Below are 23,402 nucleotides of genomic sequence, written 5' to 3'. Positions count from 1 at the left end.
TTCCCTCTGGAGCCCTGGGGGCCAGAAGCTGACTGTGCCTGCCCTGGAAGGACTCTCCAGATGGACCCCACCTCCACCTTCTGTGGCTGGGCAGGGAGGAGGTGTGGAGCCTTGGGGCTGGGGACTGCTCGTCCCCTCTCAGCTGACGGATGGGGACGGGGAAGCCAAGGCCCAGAGCAGGGAGGCCTTGAGGAAGCCCCGGGGAGGCCAGGGAGCTGGATGCCAGCACTGACCGCAGCCATGTCCACTGGCCTGCATGGGGAGGAAGGCTCTGGCTGGCCTTCAGTCTCTGGGGACTTGGTTCTCAGAGTCACTGGCCCAGGCAGGGCAGGGCCCAGGCTGGGGGAGACCCAGGAACAGAGGGGCAACAGGTCCCAGGGGCAGGGCAGGGCAGTGGATGTGGACAGGCTGGGAGGAGGAGCCAGGGCCGGCCTTGGCCTGCTGGGGGCACTCCCCTCTCGGGTGCTCCAAGAGCCCCTGTGTCCTCCCAGCCCAGGACACAGCACCCCACTGCAAGTGGCCCAAGGCAGCAGTCCGGAGCATCTGCTGAGGGGACCCTGAAAGTGAACAGGACCCCTGCTGACCCCGCTTCAGTTGGGGCATGGGTGCAGTGTGGGCGGAAGCTCCAGGGGTGCCATCCTCAGGGACAGGGACATTGACGACCTTGAGTGGGCACTGCACCAGGACCTTGGGGCAGAACCACTTCCTTGGGTCATTGTTTTCTGGAGAGAAGGGCTCCCAGTCCCACCCTGCCCTTCCCAGGGCTTTCCTGGTTCTGGGGTGTCAGTCCTCTCCCCTCCACTCCCCTCCTCACTGCCTTTGGCAGGAGGAGCCGCACCCCAGCCCCAAGGCCCACAGCCAGGGCAGTGGGCAGGGCCTTCCGGCTCCGGGCCTCCTCTGCAGCCACCCGCCTTCCTCCTGCCCGTAAATGCGGTCTCAGAAAGAGCGTCAGAGCGGGGAGCCAGGGCTGGGCCACCTCCCAGGGCCAACCCAGACCCAAGGGCCTCCCTCCTCCCCCTCAGCCCAGCTGCGCTGGGACCCAGGACGCTGTCCCACCCACTCCCTCAGTCCAGCACTGGGGCCCATGGCATCCATCAGAGGGACACATGGCCAGCACCCTGGACCCAGCCTGCCTGTGAGCCTGGATACCGTGCTGTCCCTCTGAGGACTGAGGGCCACGTAGACCCGAAGTCACCACCACAGCAGGCCCAGGCCCCCGGGTTCCGCCAGCCCCTCCCCGCTCCCTCCCTGTGGTCCCAGCCAGGTCAGAACCCCGGGTCCTCCCGGGGCCAATGCCTGCTGGATTCCCTGCACCCCTGGAGCACCGTCCTGTAGCCACTGCCTCTGCTGGCTCCCTGCCCCTCCCCGCCGGCCGGGCCCCTGCACCCCTGGGAGCCTGGCCCCCGTTCCCTCCTCACCCTCTGCTTCTTTGCAGGGAAGGACATGGAGCCCAATGGCCTGTCACTGCCAAGAGATGAAGAGCCCCCCACCTCGGGCTCCACCGCCAAGGTGCCACCGGTAAGAGCCCAGCAGTGGGAGGACCCGGGGCAGGGCGCCTGCTCAGGGAGGGCAGGTGCTGGCTGAGCCTGCCAACCCCCGTCCAGGCCAGGGAATGGGACGCAAATCCCAGGCTGCACAGCTCTGTTCACGCCACCTTCCTGTTCACGCCACCTTCCTGGTCACACCACCTTCCTGGTCACGCCACCTTCTTGGTCACGCCTCCTTCTTGTTCACACCACCTTCCTGTTCACGCCACCTTCCTGGTCACGCCACCTTCCTGTTCATGCCACCTTCCTGTTCACGCCACCTTCCTGTTCACGCCACCTTCTTGGTCACACCACCTTCCTGTTCACGCCACCTTCCTGTTCACGCCACCTTCCTGGTCACGCCACCTTCCTGGTCACGCCACCTTCCTGTTCACGCCACCTTCCTGGTCACGCCACCTTCCTGTTCACGCCACCTTCCTGGTCACGCCACCTTCTTGGTCTCACCACCTTCTTGGTCACGCCTCCTTCTTGTTCACACCACCTTCTTGTTCACACCACCTTCCTGGTCACGCCACCTTCTAGTTCATGCCACCTTCCTGGTCACGCCACCTTATTGTTCGCGCCACCTTATTGTTCACGCCACCTTCTAGTTCACACCACCTTCCTGGTCACGTCACCTTCCTGTTCACGCCACCTTCTTGGTCATGCCTCCTTCTTGGTCACGCCACCTTCCTGGTCACGCCACCTTCCTGTTCACGCCACCTTCCTGTTCACGCCACCTTCCTGTTCACGCCACCTTCCTGGTCACGCCACCTTCTTGGTCACACCACCTTCCTGTTCACGCCACCTTCCTGTTCACGCCACCTTCCTGTTCACGCCACCTTCCTGGTCACGCCACCTTCCTGTTCACGCCACCTTCCTGGTCACGCCACCTTCCTGTTCACGCCACCTTCCTGGTCACGCCACCTTCCTGGTCACGCCACCTTCCTGTTCACGCCACCTTCCTGTTCACGCCACCTTCCTGGTCACGCCACCTTCCTGTTCACGCCACCTTCCTGGTCACGCCACCTTCCTGTTCACGCCACCTTCTTGGTCACGCCTCCTTCTTGTTCACACCACCTTCTTGTTCACACCACCTTCCTGGTCACGCCACCTTCTTGGTCACGCCACCTTCCTGGTCACGCCACCTTCTTGGTCTCACCACCTTCTTGGTCACGCCTCCTTCTTGTTCACACCACCTTCTTGTTCACACCACCTTCCTGGTCACGCCACCTTCTAGTTCACGCCACCTTCCTGGTCACGCCACCTTATTGTTCGCGCCACCTTATTGTTCACGCCACCTTCTAGTTCACACCACCTTCCTGGTCACGCCACCTTCCTGTTCACGCCACCTTCTTGGTCACGCCACCTTCTAGTTCACACCACCTTCTTGTTCACGCCACCTTCCTTGTCACGTCACCTTCCTGTTCACGCCACCTTCTTGGTCATGCCTCCTTCTTGGTCACACCACCTTCCTGGTCACGCCACCTTCCTGTTCACGCCACCTTCCTGGTCACGCCACCTTCCTAGTCACGCCACCTTCTTGTTCACGCCACCTTCTTGTTCACACCACCTTCCTGGTCACGCCACCTTCTTGTTCACGCCACCTTCCTGGTCACGCCACCTTCTTGTTCACGCCACCTTCTTGTTCACACCACCTTCCTGGTCACGCCACCTTCTTGTTCACGCCACCTTCCTGGTCACGCCACCTTCTTGTTCACGCCACCTTCTTGTTCACACCACCTTCCTGGTCACACCAACTTCTTGTTCACACCACCTTCCTGGTCACGCCACCTTCCTGGTCACCCCACCTTCCTGTTCACGCCACCTTCTTGGTCACGCCACCTTCCTGTTCACGCCACCTTCTTGGTCATGCCTCCTTCTTGGTCACGCCACCTTCCTGGTCACGCCACCTTCCTGGTCACGCCACCTTCTTGGTCACACCACCTTCCTGTTCACGCCACCTTCCTGGTCATGCCACCTTCATGGTCACGCCACCTTCCTGGTCACGCCACCTTCTTGTTCATGCCACCTTCCTGGTCACACCACCTTCTTGTTCACGCCACCTTCTTGGCATAACATGGGCCGCCTGAGAAGGGATGTGAGCTGGTGGGGCTCCAGAAATGCCCATGAGAGGTGGCCGAGCCCCTCTGTGCCCTGTGTGAGGTGCATGTGGGGCCCCAGCCTGGCCCTCCTCTCTGCGGGCATGAGTGCCAGAGGCGTCCACGCATGCTCCCTGCGAGCTCTAGCTGGCAGGACCTCTGTCCAGGGGCAGAGGGCACTGCACCAGCACACCCCTCCTTCTCCCAAAGGGCTCGAGGAGCTCTGGCGGTTCTTGGTCCTGACGATGGGTGGGGCCACGGAGTCAGAGACCGTCCTTCACCTGTGCTGGCCTCAGGGAGTGGTGTGACCTTCAGTGAGGGCCTGGCTCCTCTGGGAGCCCCTTCTCGGCTGTCACACTGCAGTTAATGATGTCCCGGTGGGCCCCTGTGTCGGCCCGGGGACAGCAGGCCAACCTGCCATCTCCCTGAGCCCACGCCTGCCACCCCTGACACGTGGCTGTGTGCTCACTGGCGTTTCTTGGCTATTCAAAACTTTGATCAGTGGCAAAGGAGACATGGCGTAAGATATCCCCTCACAACCAAGTCTCGGTGCACAGTCCAGGGGCGCAGGCACACTCCCCTGCCGCGCAGCCGTCGCCACTCCACCCCTAGAACTTGCTCATCTCCCCAAACTGGGACTCTACCCCACCCGCAGCCCTGCCCTCTCCTCCTCCCTGACGTGGACGGGACGGTCCTTGGGCCTCGTGGAAGTGGGCCCTGCGGTGCGGCCTCTGGGGCTGGTGCTGCCCTCGTGCTGCAGGCTGCCCAGGTGGTGCAGCTGTCCGGATGCCCTTCCCTGTAGGATGGGCGCTCCGTCTGTCTGCCCTCAGGCGATGGGCACTGGGCTGCTTCCTCTTGTTAGCCGTAATGCGCGGAGCTGCCAGCGACGTCCGTGGCCAGGTGTTCTGTGAGTACCAGGCTCGATGCTTTGGAGTGCGAACCCAAGAGTGGAATTGCTGGGTCACGAGGAGCTCTGCAGCAGTGTGAGTTCTAAGAACCCCAGCGTTAACTCTCGAGGGACAGGGGCGCTGCCCCCTCCAGCAGTGTGCAGCGGCCACCCTCACACCCTCACCAGCCAACACTTCAGATTTTCTATTCTGTTTCCTTAAAACACACAGGACGGCATCCTGGTGCGGTGCCTAGTGGGGTCTCGTTGTGTCCGGTTTCCTGGCGCGTCCCGATGCCCGGTGTCTCTGAGCTCATTGAGCAGCTTGCGAATGCTCTTTGGAGAAAGGTCGCTGTTAGTCCTCTGCCTGTCTTTGATCGGGTTCTTTGTCTTTTTGCTGTAGGGTCAAGAGCTTTCGATGCATTCTGACCCGAGGCTCCATGCTGTACGTTGTTCTAAATTGTAATTTGAGTCGCTTTTGTAGGTTGCGAGGTTCTATCTGGACTATGAGGTTCCTGGTTCTGAGCAGCATTTCTCGTTTCTCAGGGTGCCCTGTTATTGCACCAGGCCTGACTCTCAGTGGCACACGGGAGTGACCAAAGGGCCCTGCCTGAGGTCAGGGTGCCCAGCACAGCCCACAGTAAGGAGGAGTGGGCAGCCCTCTCTGCAGAGCTCAGCAGGAGCTGCAGCGCAGCCTGAGTCCCTTTGCCCGGCAGGGAGGCAGGGAAGCGCCACCCCTGACGGTCCCCTTACCATTACCTAAACCGAGCACAGCTGCCTTCAGCCCAGTGGTAGAAAGCTGGGTGGCAGGGGAGTGCCAGCAGGTTCGCAGATCATCAGTTCTAATTTAAACCAATCAGCATTATTCCTTTATTTGGGGGACTTGCTGAGCCCCCAGTTGCCAGTGCTGAGCCCCTGAGAGATGCAACTGTCCCCAAGGTGGTCACTCTGGACAAAGACAACTGACCACAGAAATGGCCATGTGACTGAAGCTGCCAACATCCTGGGCAGGTTTGGGGCACTATGTGTCACCAGGAGCTGATGCCAGCCGGTCACTCAGAGCTGAGGTCCTGTGGGCAGGTGACTCAGGGCAGGGGCTGCCCGGCAACAGGGAAGGGCATCCCCAGCTGGGGAACAACATGCGCTAAGTCAGCCGAGGGTGCCGCGCCCAGACCTGGCTCAGAAGACTCCTCGGAGCAGAAACAGGCTCTCGTCCATCAGCCTGGGCCCTCCAGAGGCCTGTCACCTGGCCAAGGTCTGCATACATCCTTAACTCAAACGCTGAGTCCAGGGCAGTGCCCCCAGGAGCCCCTCCGGCCTCCCTTTCTCCCATGATCTGGAATGTTCTTTGGTTAAGTGGGTGCAGCCCTGGAGTAAGACTGCTGGGGTTCAATCTCAGCTGGGCCCCTTCCCAACCGTGACCTTGGGCAGGTTTCTGAATCTCTCTGTGCCAGTCTCCTCCTCTGCAGGACACAGATAATAACAGTGGCCTAGCTGCTGTATTTAACACTCATGGTCACAAAGCCGGGCACCCCACCCTCTCCACCGCTTGCCCTGGCCGCCTCGTCCACTTGTGGGTGGCTGCCCCTCTCTCAAGGAGCCAAACAATCGTATTGTTCCTAAACCCAGTGCCTAAGGCAAGCCTGGCACAGTGCTGTCCAGGTGTCCACTGGACGATTCAAGTCCACCCTGTCCCTTACTGGCCCCTCAGGCTTGGGTGCTGCCTCACCTCTCCCTTCTTGGCTTCCTGTCCACCAATGAAATGGGTCCTGCCTCGTGGGTTGATGGAGATTGGGTGAGTGCAGCAGTCCTCTCCCTGCAGTTGGTTTTCCATGTTTTCAGTTACCCATGATCAACTATAATCTAAAAATACTCAATGGAAAATTCTAGAAATAAGCAATTCATTTGTTTTAACTTTGCAGTCTTCTGAGTACAGTGACAAAATCTCCCACCATCCTGCTCCATCCTGCCTGGCATGTAAATCATTCTTCGGCCAGTGTATCCATGCTGTATATACTACCTGCCCGTTAGTCACTTAGTAGCTGTGATCTGACACAGAGAGGCCACATTCACATAACTTTCATTCCAGTAAGTTATTATCAGGGTTCTGATTTATTTTTAGCGATTGTTAACCTCTTACTGTGCCTGACTCCTAAGTTAAACATTATCATGGGTACAGATGTAGAGGGAAACACAGGACACACAGTCTTGGGGAGTGTCCAGTTTCAGCATCTGCTGGGGACATTTGGACATACCCATCACAGACAAGGGAGTCAATGGCACAGACAGAGCATCGGAATGGGCCTGGCACGTCTGAGTGGACAAAGCCTCCGCTCTGTACCCTGTGCCCTGCTCCATCTCCCTGCTGTTCTGAGCAGCCCAGGGCGAGGGCCCACCCTTCCTGCCTGAATGGAGACTCTCTCCACAGTGGACAATTCCTTTGCCCTAGAAGCTCCAGAGGGTGCTCCCTAGCACCCCCAGGCACCCAGCAGAGAGAGCAGAGCAGGTTCTCCTAGAAAGATGGACAGCGGGGCTCTCGAGCTTCCCTGCTTGGGGTCCTACCGCAGCACTCCACACTGCCGTCCCAGGAGGCCGCCGCGGGCGTGGAGACGCGTGACCTGGCTGTGTGCCAGGGAAACTGTGGACATGAAGTTTGAATTTCAGGGAACTTTCGTGTCTCGCAAAATAATATTCATTTGTTTTTTTTTTTATTAACCACTTGCAATTGTGGAACCTGTTCTTGGCTTGCAGGTGCACAGTGGCAGGTGACAGGTAGGAGTCAGCCTTTCCCAAGCCTGCGTCCACCTTCCCTACCAGACCTCAGCTTCCCTATCTACAGAGGGACTATGGCCCCTTCCAGCCCCAAGATCCAGGATGGCTGCTCTCGGCCAGCAAGCCAGCTGTGGCCTGGGCTGGGCCCCGCCTGTGGCCATGGGCAAGACCTGGGCGTTGGCCCTCCACACAGCAGCTTCCAGAGAATGGGGCACCCCCAGCGCATGGCCGCCCTGCACATGTCAGCCCCGACCAGAGGAAGGGCCACGGCCATGGCCGAGGAGCAGATGTCCTGAGCACCCTGGGGGCAGGAAAGGGGGCTCTCTTCCCGTGGATGGATGAGCCCCAGAGCTCGTCCCCCAGCTCACAGCTGCCGCCACACTCCCCTCTGCAAACCCCACCCTTGGCGCCTGGCCACCTGGCTCAGGGGTCTCCTGGCCGCCTCTTCCCCAAAACCTGCCCCTGATGGCCCAGGAGTTCTTCAGCCTCTGACTGGCCCCATGTCCCCGCGTGTGCCCAGGCGGTGAATTCAGCGCAGGTGCCCGGGAAGGGCTCGCCAGGGTCAGCTGTTCTATCTCCCTGGCGGGCCAGATGGAGGGTGCTGGGCCATGAGGGCAGGAAGCACTTTTCCCCAACCTCTGTGTCCTGCCCCTGCCCACCCCGGCCCTCCACAGCTGCACCCCAAGGCCCCCCACTCCCAAGTGTCTCTCTTGCAGGCAGAGAACAGACTGTGCAATGGGTCTGACAAGGAGTGTGTGTCCCCGACATCCAGGGCCTCCAGGAAAGAGACCCTCAAGGTGGGCCCGGGCCCTGGGGGGGCGAGGCCTCTCAGCTGGCACCTCAGAGGGGAGGCCCCCGAGGCTGGGAGAGGCTCCCCGTCTGCCAAGGGGAGGGGCAGCTGCACCCCACCACCCCATGCCCCCCCTGCTCGCCTTCTCCTGGCCCCAGACTGGACGGTGGGAGGACCTGGGCAGCGGGCGGGGGACCATCCCCCGTGACCGCCCACCGGTGCTCCCGGCTCAGGCGCAGAAGGAGACCTACCGAAAGGAGAAGAAGCGCGCGACCAAGCAGCTCTTCAGTGCCCTCACAGACCCCAGCGTGGTCATCATGGCCGACAGCCTCAAGGTGGGCGGCCAGCGGGAGCTCCCAGTGGGGGGCGGGAAGGCTGTGGCCAATCGGGAGACCATCGGCATGTGTGGTGTCCTGGGGCTGCCATAAGTGGTTTAAAGCCATAGAAATCCATTTCCTCATAGTTCTGAAAGAAAAAGTCCAAAACCAAGGTGCCCGCCAGGCCCTCCAGGTCCCGGGGGAGGGTCCTTCCTGCTCCTTCTAGCTCCAAGGGTCCTCCACTTGTGACCACATCAGCCTACTCCCTGCCTCCGTGTTCACAGGCCCACCCTCTGAGTCTGCCCCTCTTCCTGTGAGGACACCAGTCACTGGCCAGGCCCCTACTCCAGCCTGCTCCGTTCGCACTCTCTCGGTGGCACCCGACAGAGGGGGGCCCTGGTCTGCTGGCCGAGGCCTCAGAGTCCTGGGGAGGGACCATCACCCTGGCCTCTCAGGAGAGCGCCCGGGCTCAGACCTCCCCAGGGCACTCAGCCCTGAGCCTGCACTTCCCTGTCCACACAGTGAGGGTCAGAGACCCCATGCAGCCCCTGGGAGCAAGGGAGACAGGTGGGCCGCGTCCACCTATAGGCAGGATGGAAGCTAGGTACTGCCCCGACCAGCCGTTAATTCAGAAGTCAGGGGTGACTGGGTGAAGAAAAGACAGACACACACATAGAAGGAACAGCGGGGCCAGGTGGCGGCCAGGCTCTGACCGAGTCTGACTGACCCCGAACCAGCTCATCGGAAAGCTGTGGGAAGGTTTCAGCCAAGCAGGCCGACTGAAGGACGCAGGACGGGTGGACATTAGGGTCATCTTGTTAGACTCAGAATCCTCTGTTCCTGGGGGTTGGCGTCTGAACTCAAGGCCTCGACTGACTGATCACTCTGAGCCTTGGCACAGAGTATCCTTAGGCCAGCGTCACCCTAGCAACTGAGCCTTCGTGACCTGCACCCCTGCACAGGCAGTTCCCAGGGCTGCGCAGCCACGAGTCAGACGTGATCCAAATCGCCGCTCTCCAGGAGGTGTGGTGCGAGGGCCGAGTTAGAGAGAGAAAAGAGATGACAACTGGGTTGCGGAGCTCAGAATTCCAAGTCACCACTCTGCTAGTTCCCCCAAGACCCTGGGACCTCCTCACCAGCGAACCTGTCCCTGGGCTCTCTAGATTTCTTTGAGTCTTCCATCACTTAAGTTCCCCTTTGAGAAACTGGAGGGGACCCTGCCACACCCCAGGGCCACCTGAGCTCTGCTCTGAGTTCCCAGGGCTCCGGCAGCTTGGTGCCCAGCTTCAGCCATGCTGCCCCAGCCCTGCCAGGGCACGTGGTGGGCACCCCCAGGAGTGGGGGCCAGCCCTGCACTCAGAACACGCAGACAGCCCCCATCAAGCCATCGAGATGCCCGGGGGGCAGCCTGAGTGGGCAGAAGTGACCCTAGTGCCCCTCCTTGCAGATCCGTGGGACCCTGAAGAGCTGGACCAAGCTGTGGTGCGTGCTGAAGCCTGGGGTGCTGCTCATCTACAAGACGCCCAAGGTGGGCCAGTGGGTGGGCACCGTGCTGCTGCACTGCTGTGAGCTCATCGAGCGCCCCTCCAAGAAGGACGGCTTCTGCTTCAAGCTCTTCCACCCACTGGACCAGTCAGTCTGGGCCGTGAAGGTACTGCTGGGCGGGAGGGGACACCCTGGGCAGGGGAGAGTGGCCCCATAGGGTCAGGAGGCTCCTCCTGGGGTCACAGTGGGACACCACTGCCAGCTACAGAGGCCTCCAGCAGATCTCATGACTTCTCTGAGCCTCATGCAGGGCCAGGGACCAGATATGGCCATGGCCCTCCCCACAGAACCCTTGGTGGCCTCAGAGAGTGGTAACAGAGCAGCGAGAAGACCAGAGGCCCCTCTAGCCCAGACCTCAGCCTCGTAACGGGGCTGCCCAACCCAGGACCAGCAGGGCCAGGCTGCCTGGGGAAACCCAGAACGCCCAGTAGAATTTTGGAGGAACCAGTTGTTAGTGCAGACTCCTCGACTTGGGATGAGGTCACACCCAGATGACCCATCGTAAGTTGGAAACACCGCAGGTTTACGCTGTGCTTAACACAGCCGACTCCCAGTCACCACGGCTCAGCTCAGCTGCCTGCGCTCAGAACACGCAGCAGCCTACAGTTGAGAGAGACACCCCAGCACCCAGCTGAGTGTCCCGTGGGTTGACCACCGTTCTGAGCGTGGGACACAGTGGCTATGTGAGCGTGCTTGCCCGCCACCATAAAGACAAACTATCGTACGTTGAAACCATCTTAATATGTATATTCCGTGGGCTGGACACACCCTACAGAGCTCTTCAGAGCTCTTCGTTATCTCTCTGAGATTCGGATTCAGCTGGGGGCATCCTGGTTTTGCAGGATTCTGACCCTAACTCAGGAAGCCCACAGCTGGAGAGCGAGGGCGAGGATCCCCGCCCATCCGTCTCTCTCGCGGCCTGCCAGGTCTTCCTGGCCAGATGCCTGACCCTGCAGGTCTCTGCCTCTCCAGGGCCCCAAAGGTGAGAGTGTGGGCTCCATCACACAGCCCCTCCCCAGCAGCTACCTGATCTTCAGGGCCGCCTCGGAGTCAGACGGTGAGTCCCCTCTGCCTGTCTCCCCTGCCGGAGGAGGGGCCCTTGCCGGGTGTAAGCCAGGTGTAGGTGAACACGGTTCAGGCCTCCACTGTCCCCCAACAAGAGGCGAAGTCATGGGGCAGGCCCAGGCTTGGCACCAGACAGCCTGGCTCACGTGGTACCTCTCCGGGCTTCGGTGTCCCCGAGGGTACAGTGTGACTCATACTTGTCACCTCAATATTATGGGACTCCAGGGACCTCATTAGAGCACATGGCAGTCACTAAGCTCCACACCCTGCTGACAACATGGACCGTAGGTCCTACTGTCATCTTCCACGTCCGACAGTGAGGAAGCAGCACAGGCAGCCCCCCGGCAAGACAGCGCCTGAGCCCAGACAGGAGCGTGAGCTCCCGACTCCACACCGTCCCCTTCAGGCGCCCTGACGGCAGCTGTCCCTGGAACTAGTGATGATTTCCTGCAGTGACCACCCTCTGATGGGGGTGGCCACTCATCTTCACCCTCAGGGCTGGCCCCTGCGGCCACACGCTCACAGTAGGCAGTGCCCAGCCTAGAAGCCGTAGCCCTCTGGGTCCAGCCCCTCAGTCTTGACTGTGGGCAGTGTCCTCCACACCAGTGCCACATCGCCCCCTGGTGGTCAGTGCCACATCTACGTTCCCAGCTGTCCCAAGTCCCTTCCGTATGGGATCATTGTGGGATCCCACCTGGGCCTGGGCTGGACAGGGTGGCCTGTGCCTCATGCACCTGCAGCTCTGAGGGGGCGGTGGGCAGTGAGCCATCAGACAAGGAGACCAGGGAAGACGGTGCCCAGCCCTGATGGGCAGAGGGGCCGCAGTGGGGAGTGTCCCCAGCCCCTGTGGGGTTCGGGTGGCCTCTGGAGGAGCCGGAGGAGGCCTTGTGTGGGCATGGCGTCTGGGGTACCGAGTCTCCAGGGGCAGCCCTGAATGCGTGTTCAGGCCCCACCCCAAGTCGGCGGCCGGGACCTCCCCCGCTCTTGTCCAATGCGCCCCCCTCCCCCCACCCCAGGCCTGCTCCAGGATGGCTCACCAGGCTGGGGGGCTCTGTTCCAACCCAGCCTGCAGTGAACCCCAGAAGCACCCCAGATGTCCCCTGGCAAGAAGAGCAGCTCCAGAGAACCAGGAGCCACCATCCTGGTGGGTCCCCCCCCTGAGTCTCCCAGACTGGCCCCAGGGAGGCCCGGCCCGAGCAGGGTCCATGAGCATCAGTCAGGGAACGAGTCTCCAAGAGCAATGCCAGGTCCCTCCAGAGGGACCTCTCCCCGCCCCGCCTGGTCCCACGGGCCCCCGATTGTCACGGTGCTTTGAGCCGTCATGTATAGGCCACCCCAGGACGCTCTTGTGAGCGGAAGGGCCGCTCTCAGGGTTCACACCAGGACACCGGGTGCGACCTGGGTGGACGCGTGTCCCCTAGTTGTTAACTTGGGGATCTGAGACCACCCTCCGCCAGGAAGGCAGCAGACAATGAGCAAGAGCCCTTTCCCACCCTTTGCTGTCCACAGCTTCGTCCCTGTGGCCTGGGCAGTGGCTCCTCCACAGCAAGGTCCTGCCCACCTCCACCTCCTGCCCATGTTCCCCGCCAGCAGGAGCCCCAGGGCACCTGGACCTGCAGCTCCTGGTGGGGCCCTCATCCCACTCCACCTGGGCACACCTGCAGATGGACCCTCTGGGCACGAGGCCAGCTCTGGGCCGTCACCTGGGTCCCTCACATCCTGGCCTTGGCCCCTGCCTGCGACATGAGTGCATGGAAGGGCACAGCCGTTGAGCTTCTCCAAAGAGCTCCTTGAGGCCTACTCAGAAGGCCCAGGGCCACATGGACTCCTGGTGTCTGTCCCCTCCGTCCCCCACCACAGGCCCCAGACCGAGGTCCCTGTGGGAGGCAGGACAGAGGGATGGGAGGAAGGTGGTCTCCTGTTGGGAGTCGGGGGGCCACGGGAGGTTCCCCGAGGGGAGCAGGCTGGACCCCTTGGTGAGGGCAGCGGCTCCCTGTGTCCCCAGGGCGCTGCTGGCTGGATGCCCTGGAGCTGGCACTGCGCTGCTCCAGCCTGCTGCGGCTGAACACCTGCAAGCAGGGCCGCAACAGCGAGCCGGGGTCCTCGCCCGACGCGTCGCCGTCCTCGCTGTCCGGACTGCCCGGCTCAGCCGCCGTCCACCCAGACCAGGACCTGTTCCCGTGAGCAGGGTGGGGCGGGCAGGGGTCGGCGGGGTCCCCTAGGGGGGGCAGGGGAGGAAGCAGGCCTCCAAGGGCACATGGAGTCCCCGGAGGGGGAGGCCCTGTCCCTGCCGGCCCCAGAGGCTCAGCCCCTTCACTGTGGGACGGGGGTCCAGGGTCCGGCGGGGAGCGGGGTGGAGGCCGTCGCAGGAGAGCGCATGAGGCCGCCCGGGGAGGGGTGTGACCAGGTGCCGCCTGCGCCCCATCCAGGCTGAGCGGCTCGTCCCTGGGGAGCCCCCTGGAGCAGGACGCCTTCTCGGACAAGTCGGAGAACGCCGAGGACTCGGGGCCAGAGACCCAGGACCCCAGCCGCAAGACCAGCGGGAGTGGCAGCGACCAGTCTGAGAGCCCCGGGGGGCCCCGCAGGGGGACCACCTACGTGGAGCAGGCCCTGGAGGAGCCTGGGGAGGTGAGAGCCGCCCCCCCCCCGGGCAGGGGCAGTGCCAGGTGGGTGGGGGTCCAGGAGGGTCCGCCGTGCTCCTTCCCGGGGGACACTGCCTCTCCTGAGAGGCCCTCCCTCCCTCCAGGCGGGCCGGCCGGCCCTGCTCGTGTGTGGACGTAGGGACGCGCAGAGTCTCCTGCCCAAGGAGCAGACCGGGCTGGAAGGCACCGTGTGAGAGGACAGGGGCTCGGGAGGGACCCTCGACACCCGCTGGGTGATGAGCAGGATGAGGGCTCTGTGTGTACCTGGACGCTGCCACTCCGGCCACTTCCCTGCCCTGGGGAGACGGTCATGGGCCGGGTGGCCCTGGGCTGCCCCCTAGCCCAGGTTCATGGCAGCAGGAGGCAGGCCACAAACCCACTGCTGTGGTTAGGTACTGGGGTGTCCCAAAGCCCAGGTGCTGAAGGCTTGGTCCCCAGCTTGGTGCTTTTTGGAGGTGGGAGAATCCCTATCAGGTGGGGCCCAGAGGGAGGACTTTAGGTCATTGGGGGGAGTGTCCCCAAAGGGGATTGTGGGATCCATCTCTTTCTCTTTCGCTTCCTGTGAGCAGCTGGATCAACCACGCACTTCTGCCATGGTGTACCCCCTCGTCACAGGTCCAAAAGCAGCAAGGCCAACAAGGGCAAAATCTCCCAAACTGTGAACCCAAATAAACCTTATTTCTTTACAAGTTGATTATCCTAGGTATTTGTCATAGTAACAGGAAACTGACTAACACACCCACAGAGGACTCAGGGAGCTGGTGAGGAGAGTAAATGGGGTAGAGTGCCTTGGAGGGTGGGTGGTCATGGGGTTCCTTTGAAGACCTGAATAACAAGAGGGAGACTGGCTTTCCAGGCACAGGGGCCAGGAGTGCAGGAGTCCAAGCAGGAGTACTGTCAGCACCCACAGGAGTCTCCTATGGAGGACAGAGCTGGACTGCTTGAATTGCCACAGCGAGATGCCGTGGGCAGGTGGTGTGCCTCACTAAGTGGGAGCCCAGAGGAAGGGCACACAGGATCCAGGCCTGGAATGGGCAATGGGGTGGGTTGAAGAAGCCAAGCTTTGCTGAGGACCGGGTGCTGTCAGGCCTGGACCTCTACAGCCATTCCTGTCCAGGTGGAAAGAAAGTAACAAGGCTGAGGCTGTGGTAGGTGGTACAGTCCCTGGCATAGCAAGCAAAGGGATTGGGGTCCTTGTTGCTGTTTAGACAGTGTCTCTGATTGGCCATTTCCTGTTGCTATAACAAAACACCTGAGGTTGGGTGCTTTAGAGAGAAAAGAACTTTATTTAGTTCACAGTTTGGAGACTGGCAATCTGGAATTGGGCAGCCCTGATTTGGCCTTTGCTGAGGGCCCCTGTGACCTGGTGGATGGCCTCATGGGGGAGCATGAGTGAGAGGGAGCAGTCACATGCAGAGACAGGAAGAGAGAGAGCAGGGAGGGGCCAGGCTTGCTTGTCCCCCCAGACCCTCTCAGGAACCACTAAGTGCAAGGCCAGTGTCGCCCCTTCCAGGGACCTGCTGCCTTGGTGGACCCCATGCTTGACCGGGTCCCAGGGGCACTCCACATGCAGACAGAGCAGTCTCGTTCTGGTCTTGCTCCCCGGTGGACAGAGTGGCCTTGTCTGACGTAGTGTCCTGTGGAATCGCGGTCGCCACGGCCTTCCTATGGGGTGCGCGGCTGGGCACCTGCCTGTGCCCGGGAGCAGGAGGGTGACAGGGAAGCACCCATGGCCAAGTGGGGAGGGGGCTGCAGGGAGGAGCCCTGGGGAGCTGGCCGGGATGGGGGCAGGGAAGGGAGCCGCTCCGCCCTCCAGAGTGGAACGGACAGGCCCCAGCTGGACGGGGTGCCACTGCGAGAAACAGTGGGCAGGAAAGGGCGTGGACGGAGGTGTGGCCTGTGACGACTGGGTCCTGGGAGGCGCTGCCCACGGAGCCCGCTGCTCTCGCCAGCTCTGCGCTGTGCCCACCGTCCTCCGTCAAGGGCCAGAACTTCACAGTAACTTAAAATACTCTTTGCAAGTGGAGCAGCAGCTGCCTCACAGGGCAGCCGAGGTCCAGGGGCCAAAGCCTCCCTGCTGGGCCGTGAGCTCCTCCCTCGTGTGGGACGGTCACTGAAGTTCCAACAGCCCCGTCTGGCCAGGCCCCCTGGACTCAGGGGAGGGCCCAGGTCTGCCAGGTGGAGCAGCAGCCCAGCGGTGAGGGACGAGAGCAGCCTTCACGGGCAGCTGTGCCCTCCAGGCAGGGTGGCCATGTCGGGAAGGGGAAGGGGCAGGGCTGCAGGGCTGGGCTCTGGAGGCTGCAGGGCCAGGCTGGGGGTCCACACCAGTGGTGGACAGGTGCAGCCCCCACACCTACTCGGCCGGGGACGGTGTCTCCCACCACCCCGCGTCCTCCCTCCCTGGGGGGCACAGAGCTGACCCCAGGCCCTTTGCTGCAGCTGGATGAGGAGCCCCAGGTGGAGACCGTGTCGGAGGAGAACAAGGGCCTCATATGGGTGCTGCTGCGGCAGCTGCGGCCGGGCATGGACCTGTCCCGCGTGGTGCTGCCCACCTTCGTGCTGGAGCCCCGCTCCTTCCTCAGCAAACTCTCGGACCACTACTGCCACGCCGACCTGCTCTCCAGGTGCGCTGCGGCAGGGGAGGGGCCCAGGCGCAGGGGCCCACAGGGCGCAGGGGGGCAGGAGCACCCGGGGCGCCCTGGACGCTTGCCAGGGCCAGCAGTTCTCTCTGAGGCCCAGCGTGGGGTGGAGCCGGCGCTGCTGGTCACTTCCCGGGGATCCCGGGTCAGGGCTGCCTGGCACGGTGGCGGGTCGGCGCATCAGGGTCCAGGTGGCCTGCAGGTGGCTGCGGTAGCTCAGTGGGCGGAGCTGGGATGGTCGAGAGTGTGGTCAGGGGAGGGGGTGGCCAGGGACCCTGGGCAGACTCAGAGGCCCGCTTCCCCATGGCAGGGCTGCCCGGGAGGACAACGCCTACAGCCGCATGAAGCTGGTGCTGCGCTGGTACCTGTCAGGCTTCTACAAGAAGCCCAAGGTGAGCCTCGCGAGTCCCGCGTCCCCCGCCTGGATGTCCCGGCTGCCCCCGTGGCTGAGGTCCGAGTTAGAGGACAAGGCCTGAGTCCCCCAGAGAGTCCCCTGTGCTGCTCAGACCACGTCCCAAGTCGGTGCCCCTCCCTGAAGGGTCCACCCCGGGGAGCTAGCCTCGGGTGCTGGAAGTGCCACGGGGCACTGGTACCAGCAGACCCAGTGTGCCCAGAAGTCCTAGCCACAGGATCATCTCAGAACCGTAGCCAGGACTGGCCTGGTGCAGGGAGGGCCGGGCAGGGCGCAGCTCTGCCACTCCCAGGCTCCACAGGTCACCCGCTGGACACTGAGACTCTAGTTCCACTTTTCAGGGCACAGATGGAGACACTGAGGCCCGGAGAGGGGAAGGGACCAACTTGGACCCCCACGGCAGGCTGGCTTGGAGCCGGTCTCCCTGCCCCCCGTGCCCCCCACGCTCAGCTTTGAGGGGGCTACTCAGGCTCTGCACCCAGGTCCGGCGGAGTGACTCATCGGGGTCCTGAGGACACCCGGAGGCTGTCCCCCCAGAATGCATGACACTGGAAGGATGTCCCCCAGCACTGGGGGTGCTGTTCCCGTTGCTGGCAGCAGGCCAGGCCCCTTTGAGAGTCGTGGGCAGCCCCCACACCGTCCCCCCGGTCCGTGTAGCCAGCCCTGCGTGGCCAGCCCTGCGGGCCCTCCCGCCTCCTCCCCACACGGCCTTGTCCTGCAGGGAATCAAGAAGCCCTACAACCCCCTGCTGGGCGAGATGTTCCGCTGCCGCTGGATCCACCCTCAGACGCGCAGCTGCACCTTCTACATAGCCGAGCAGGCAAGGCCCCCTCTGGACAGGGAGCCTGGGTGCTGGGGGTGCAGGGTGGGCCCTGCATGCCGTTCCCGGTGTCCCTCATCCTACCAATCCCAAGGGCTCTGGAGCCAGATGCTGCCCATGGGTTGTCGGACAAGGTGCAGACAGAGCCCCGGGCCTGAGACAGCAAAGTGTCTCCTGGGGAGCCGGGGACAGAGCGCCCGGTCCCATGGGACACTCGGGGTGACTCAGGGATTTGAGTCTGCTCCTAGGCCCAGTGACTCATGCCCCCTCCCGGGGACCCTGGGAAAGCCCCCGGGCTGCCTGGACCCCCTCAGGGCCGGTCCAGAGCTGCCTCTGCCTGCAGGTGTCCCACCACCCGCCCGTGACGGCCTTCCACGTCAGCAACAGGAAGGATGGGTTCTGCATCAGCGGCAGCATCGTCGCCAGGTCCAAGTTCTACGGTGAGCGGGGCTCCCCGGGGCTCCTGGGCCCGAGGGACATGGGGCAGGACCAGGTCTCACATGGTGGCCGTGCACACCCTCAAGGTCAGGGACCACAGGTGGCAAAAGTGCCGAGACCTGGCCAGGAGCCCGCCCCCAGCTGAGACGGGGCGACTTGCAGGGAAGCCCCGAGGACGAGGGGAGAAGCCGCCTGCACGGCGAGCCCAGGGCTGAGCGCCCAGCCCCGCAGCCACTGGCCACACGTGGCCATGCAGCTTGAGTGAAATTGAGGCTGGAGGAGTGACTCGGGGTAGCCCTTGCCTGGCACGCACGAGGCCGTGCGCCACTCTGAGCACTTCACGAATAAGATGGAATAGACAGTCGTGCAGGTGAAGTAGGCCGTCCCCAAACCCAAGGCCGGAGGTTCTCCCCGATGACCAGATGCTGGCCATGTGGGGTGGGCAGGGAGGGACGAAGCTCTGGGGTTGTGCAGGGGGTGGGAGGGCAGGGACTGTGGAATGGGAAGATGGTACAGACAGACATTGTCACCCTGTACACATGTGTGAACACGCGATCGGCCAGAGGGGGGGCGCCCTTTCTCCTGGGTGTCCAGAATCCCAGGTCCACAGCCTCTCTGAGGACCTCTGTTTCCATGGCTGAAGAAACTGTTCACGAGCGGCAAGATGAGTGGCTTCTCAGGCCAGGCAGGGGTGTGACCGGATCGGGCTTTCACAGGACCTGAGGATCAGAGAGGCTGGGCGCCCACCACAGTCACATAGCTGGGGGCCTGGGAACTCGTGGACCCTTTCAGAGGGCGCTCAGAACCACAGGAGCGTGTGCACTCACGGGTCCCCCTGCCCTGTCTCTGCAGGGAACTCACTGTCGGCTCTGCTGGACGGCAAGGCCACACTCACCTTCCTGGATCGAGCAGAAGACTACACCCTCACCATGCCCTATGCCCACTGCAGAGGTAAGAGGCCGGGCCACCCTCCAATGTCCCAGCCTGGCCCCCAGGACTGCACCGTGCTGGGCCCTTCCATCTGGCTAAAGACATTCCTGTCCCCCCTCCCCAGCCATGGCTGGCAGGCACAGGCCGTGACTTGGTGCCTTGGGGAGCGCTGGCCCTCTCACCTTGGCCTCTGGGAGCCCTGCGGGGTGCTGGGCCCGACCCCTCCCATCTCACTCTCTGGCTCTCGGGGCCCGTCTGGTCTCTGCCGGGGTCTGTTTCCTGTTTGACTTATTGGATGGTGTTTAGCGGAGGTTCAGGTTCACAGGGAATCCAGGCAGAGGGCAGGGGCAGACCCACGCCTGGACACTCGGGTCCCCACATTAACCCCCAGCCTTCGTGTGGGACGTCCATGGCAGTTGACCAGCCAAGAGGAACACGTCGTCTTCACCAGCGTCCACGGTGTCCGCGAGGGTCTCTCTGCGGAGCACACGTGGGCCTTGGCCCCCATGGTGCTATGGTGACAGCAGCCCCCACCACAGCCACCTCCCCGGACGCGATGGACCTGCCACTGACCTCACGCCCCACCTCCCCTTTCCCTAGTCACACGAGGTGCCACCCCACAGTTCGCGGGCTTCTGGGCCAGCTTGCCCCTCCAGGCCGCGTGCTGGCCTTTCCTCCCGGGTCCTCGTGGCCCGTGGCTCTGCGTCTGCAGCTGAGGGCTTGGTCTGTGTGGGGCTTTGGGCAAGCCTGGACATTTCAGCCATTGCTCTTCTAGCCTGCCACACGTCTGAGCTGACCCCTCTCCTTCTGGAGTCCAGCAGCACGTAGGTCCGCCGTCCCCAGCTGTGCCCCGTGTCCCCGGGTCTCTGCGGCGTCCCGCCTGGGTGCCCCTGGAGGTCCCTCTTCCTGACGTCCCTTCATCTCTGGCTCTGCACCTCCTCGTGCTTTTGTCTGGTTTGGTGACTTGGATTTTTTTGTGCTGAAGCTCTGCTGGGTCCCTCTGACCTGCCTGTTCTTCCTTCCTGTCCCGTGGGCCTTGTCCTCCTGTGGGTCCTCCAGCGCTGGGACCGGCTGTCTGTCTGTCTGGAAACCCTGGCGTTCCAGAGGTTTGCCCCAGTGGTGCTCTGAGAGGTGCTCAGTCCACCCTGCGCAGCTGGTGACTGGTCAGCCCCTGGGGAGCGAGGCCCAGGGTGGGAACCCTGTGCTCCCGGCTGTCTCCCGCTGGCCCAGGTCGGAGCCCCCTGGCTGGCCCTGGTAGGTTGTCTGGGTCACGGGGAGCGTGGTCAGCAGCCCAGGCTCACCCTCCAAGCCCACAGGGTCTTGTGTTTTCTTGTAACCCCTAGAGCCCAGGCCCGGGCAGATGGTTCTTGACCCTCCCTGGGCCTGGGGGTGGCTCCACGAGCCCCTTTTGCCAAGGGCCGCCTATGAGGGAGCCCGCTGTGTGGAAATGCCTGGGAGCCAACTCTGCCTGCTGCTCTGGCCAGGCGCTGACCACTGTCCACACAGAAGCTGGGACCCAAGGCCCAGGATGGCAGTGCTGCTGCTGCTCCTCCCCCTCCCCCTCCCCTCCGCCTCCCCCTCCCCCTCCTCCTCCCTCTCCTCCTCCCCCTCCTTCCCCTCCTCCCCCTCCTTCCCCTCCTCCTCCTTCTCCCCCTCCTCCTCCTCTTTCTCCCCCTCCTCCTCCTCCTCCCTAACCCTAACCCTAAATCTAACCCCCTCCTCCCCTTTCCCCTCCTCCCCCTCCTTCCCTTCCTCTCCCCTCCTTCCTTCCCTCCTCCTCCCCCTCCCCTTCCCCTCATCCTCCACCTCCTCCTCCTCCTTCTCCTCCCCACTCCTCCCCCTCCCTCTACCCTCCCCTCATCCTCCCCCTCCTCCTCCTCCTTCTCCTCCCCCCTCCTCCTCCCTCCCCCCTCCCCTCATCCTCCCTCTCCTCCTCCTCCTTTTCCTCCCCCCTCCTCCCCTTCATTCTCCCCCTCCTCCCTGTCCTCTCCTCCTCCCCCTTTCTTCCCCCTCCCCCATCCTCCCCCTCCCTCCCTCCTCCTCCTCCTGCCCTGCCCTCCCTTTCCCTACTTTTCCTTATGGAAACTCAAACATATATGGAAGTCTAGGGGCCCCACAGACCCACAGCCCAGCAGGCCACCAACCTCACGTCTGAAATCTGCACACCTCCTCCCCGGCTGATCTCAGGGCAACCCCAACCTCATGTTATGTAATCAATGCCTCTAAGATGAGAGTCCCCTCTAACCATCACCACCAAAACAACACAAAACCGGGCCCCTCCCTCACTCACATGGGTGCCGAGGCTCCCCAGCTGGCAGATAGGTGAGTTCTGTGTGCACACACATGGCGATGCGGGGGTGTTGGTGAACACACATGTGCGCACACCAGGTGTTGTTGGCCAGGGCACTACAGCTCAGCTCTTGCTCCCTGGGGCCTGCTTCCTGTCTCCCCACCTCCCTCCCTCGCAGCCTGGGCCGTCGCTGTCCTGCTCCGAGCACTTCCTAGGGCCTGGGCACCCGGGCGCTGTAGAGGCGCCCACTCAGCAGCCTGTCCAGCCAGGCCCTGGCGGGCCTCTACGTGGTGCCCTTCGCCTGTGGATCCGCTCGTCCACAAGGCTGTGCGGGAGGCCGTGCCTGTCACCTTCACTTGGTCACGGCAGGGCTCCCTAGAGAGGCGGCCCGGGCTGCGGGGGGTCAGCCGGGGGCCGGTTGTGCTTTAGGATAAGGCCAGGTTTTCCTCTTTCAGAATAAGTGCCCTTCGGGGGCACCCAGCTGCTTCGCCTCTTGGGCTCCGTGGCCCCGTCCGGGCCGCAGGGGCCGAGTGGGCTCCCGGTCCCCCCACGCTAGAGTTCTGCAAGGGCCCTTTCCTCCTCCCATGGGCGCCTGGACGTGTCCCCCCAGAACTCTCACGGGCCAGTCCTCCAAGGAGCCCGTTCCTCCCAGGGGAAGTGATCTCCAGAGACCACACTGGAGGGCAGGTCTGGATTGTTAAAGTTTTTATTTTAGCGAAATGCACACCATGTAAAACACTTCCTTAGCCATTTTAAGTGCCCCGACCGGTGGCATTACTGCCTCCATGGTGCTGTCCCACGTCACCGTCCACGCCCACCTCTTTTTCATGGGAGTGGCTCGGCCATCATCTCTGGGCTTTCCAACAAGCCAACAGGGGGGTCTATTTCTGCTCGTTGTTTTGTGGTCCAGGGGATTGAATGCTGCACCCCCGAGACCTTCTTATTTTTGTTCTGAGACAGGTTCTCATTAAGTTGCTCATAATGACCTTGAACTTGAAACCTACCCGCCTCAGCCTCCCAAGTGGCTGTGGTTGACAGGTGGCCACTGAGCCTGGCTGCGAACGGTCGGTCTCAATTTGGTTTTCACTTGTAAAATGTATTTTGTCCACATTTCTGAGTGTTTTTGTTGGGGAGAGGGAATAAAAACCTTTTTTTTTTTTTTTTTAGTGGCAATGGTGGCACTTCTTTAATTAGATGTAAGCTTTCCGTATGCCCAGAAGTGGAAGACTCCTTCTTCCAAAGAGATGTGCTGATTTTTTAACACACCAGGTGCTGTCCAGGACACAGCTGTGAGCCAGGAAATGCCTGTCCTCAGGGACCCACGTTGGTGCAGAGTCCAAGAGGACAGTTCCTGAGAGACAGGCGCGCCTCCCCTCGAGGGCGCTGCCCACCCAGCCTCCCTTCTCGGCCTCCTGGGGTCCAACACTGGCCTTCTGGGACTCAGTGCTGCTGGTCTCCCCCCTGACACCGGCTACCTTTCAGGCATCCTCTACGGTACCATGACCCTGGAGCTGGGAGGCTCAGTGACCATCGCGTGTGAGAAGAACCACCTCCAAGCCGAGCTGGACTTCAAGCTCAAGGTAGAGGGCAGAGCCTTTGGGAGTCATGGCCCAGAGCTGGGGCTGTGAAGGGAGTGAGGCTTGGGGAGCCCCTCCTCGCACCCAGGGACAGCTTTCCAAACAAGTGAACGGGGAGAGCAGCTCTTTACATACCACAGGACAGACAGGGCCCAGAGAGGGGAAGGGACCCGCTGCAGATCACACAGCAGAGCCAGTCAGCCAGGATAGACCCTGCGTCCCGGGCTCAGGCTGAGACCCGGGCCAGGGTGGCCTCCAGCCCTGGCCTTGGCCGAGCCATGATCACAGGTTGATCACAGGTGACTGCTCTGTGCCCCAGGAGGATGTGCCTCTGGCCTGGCCCCCTGGCTCACCAGGTGTCCCCTGTCCCTTGTCCTCTGCAGCCTTTCTTTGGGGGCAGCACCAGCATCAACCAAATCTCTGGGAAGATTAGGTCGGGAGAGAATGTCCTGGCACATCTCACTGGACACTGGGTGAGGGGACGCCCCTCGGGGCCAGCCTGGCCGGGTCTCGGGGTGGTCACGGCCCAGGCCGGCAGTGCTGACCCTGCCTGGCTACCTGGGGCAGGACCGAGACGTGTTCATCCAGGAGGAGGGCGGCGGGAGCCCGGAACTCTTCTGGACCCCCAGCAGGGAGGTCCGCAGGCAGAGC

At 62.6% G+C, this 23,402-nt stretch overlaps 1 protein-coding gene across 1 annotated transcript in view; it reads left to right on the top strand.

The window, feature by feature from the left end:
• The window catches only part of Osbpl5 (oxysterol binding protein like 5), a 58,841-nt gene that overhangs the window by 25,407 nt on the left and 10,032 nt on the right, over positions 1 to 23,402 (top strand). The window contains exons 3-17 of the mRNA XM_078044858.1: positions 1,436 to 1,518; positions 8,003 to 8,083; positions 8,310 to 8,411; positions 9,841 to 10,044; positions 10,911 to 10,995; positions 13,009 to 13,183; positions 13,433 to 13,631; positions 16,085 to 16,269; positions 16,595 to 16,676; positions 17,418 to 17,516; positions 17,860 to 17,956; positions 18,807 to 18,905; positions 22,657 to 22,754; positions 23,135 to 23,224; positions 23,319 to 23,400. Of these exons, the coding sequence (XP_077900984.1) occupies positions 1,436 to 1,518; positions 8,003 to 8,083; positions 8,310 to 8,411; positions 9,841 to 10,044; positions 10,911 to 10,995; positions 13,009 to 13,183; positions 13,433 to 13,631; positions 16,085 to 16,269; positions 16,595 to 16,676; positions 17,418 to 17,516; positions 17,860 to 17,956; positions 18,807 to 18,905; positions 22,657 to 22,754; positions 23,135 to 23,224; positions 23,319 to 23,400 (1,761 nt within the window). The remainder of the gene's footprint in view (positions 1 to 1,435; positions 1,519 to 8,002; positions 8,084 to 8,309; positions 8,412 to 9,840; positions 10,045 to 10,910; positions 10,996 to 13,008; positions 13,184 to 13,432; positions 13,632 to 16,084; positions 16,270 to 16,594; positions 16,677 to 17,417; positions 17,517 to 17,859; positions 17,957 to 18,806; positions 18,906 to 22,656; positions 22,755 to 23,134; positions 23,225 to 23,318; positions 23,401 to 23,402) is intronic.

Source organism: Ictidomys tridecemlineatus, chromosome 4 (genome assembly GCF_052094955.1).
Source record: "Ictidomys tridecemlineatus isolate mIctTri1 chromosome 4, mIctTri1.hap1, whole genome shotgun sequence".
Classification (NCBI taxonomy): Eukaryota; Metazoa; Chordata; class Mammalia; order Rodentia; family Sciuridae; genus Ictidomys; species Ictidomys tridecemlineatus.
The sequence above is the reverse complement of the archived record's forward strand: the minus strand, read 5'-3'. Positions and strand labels throughout refer to the sequence as shown.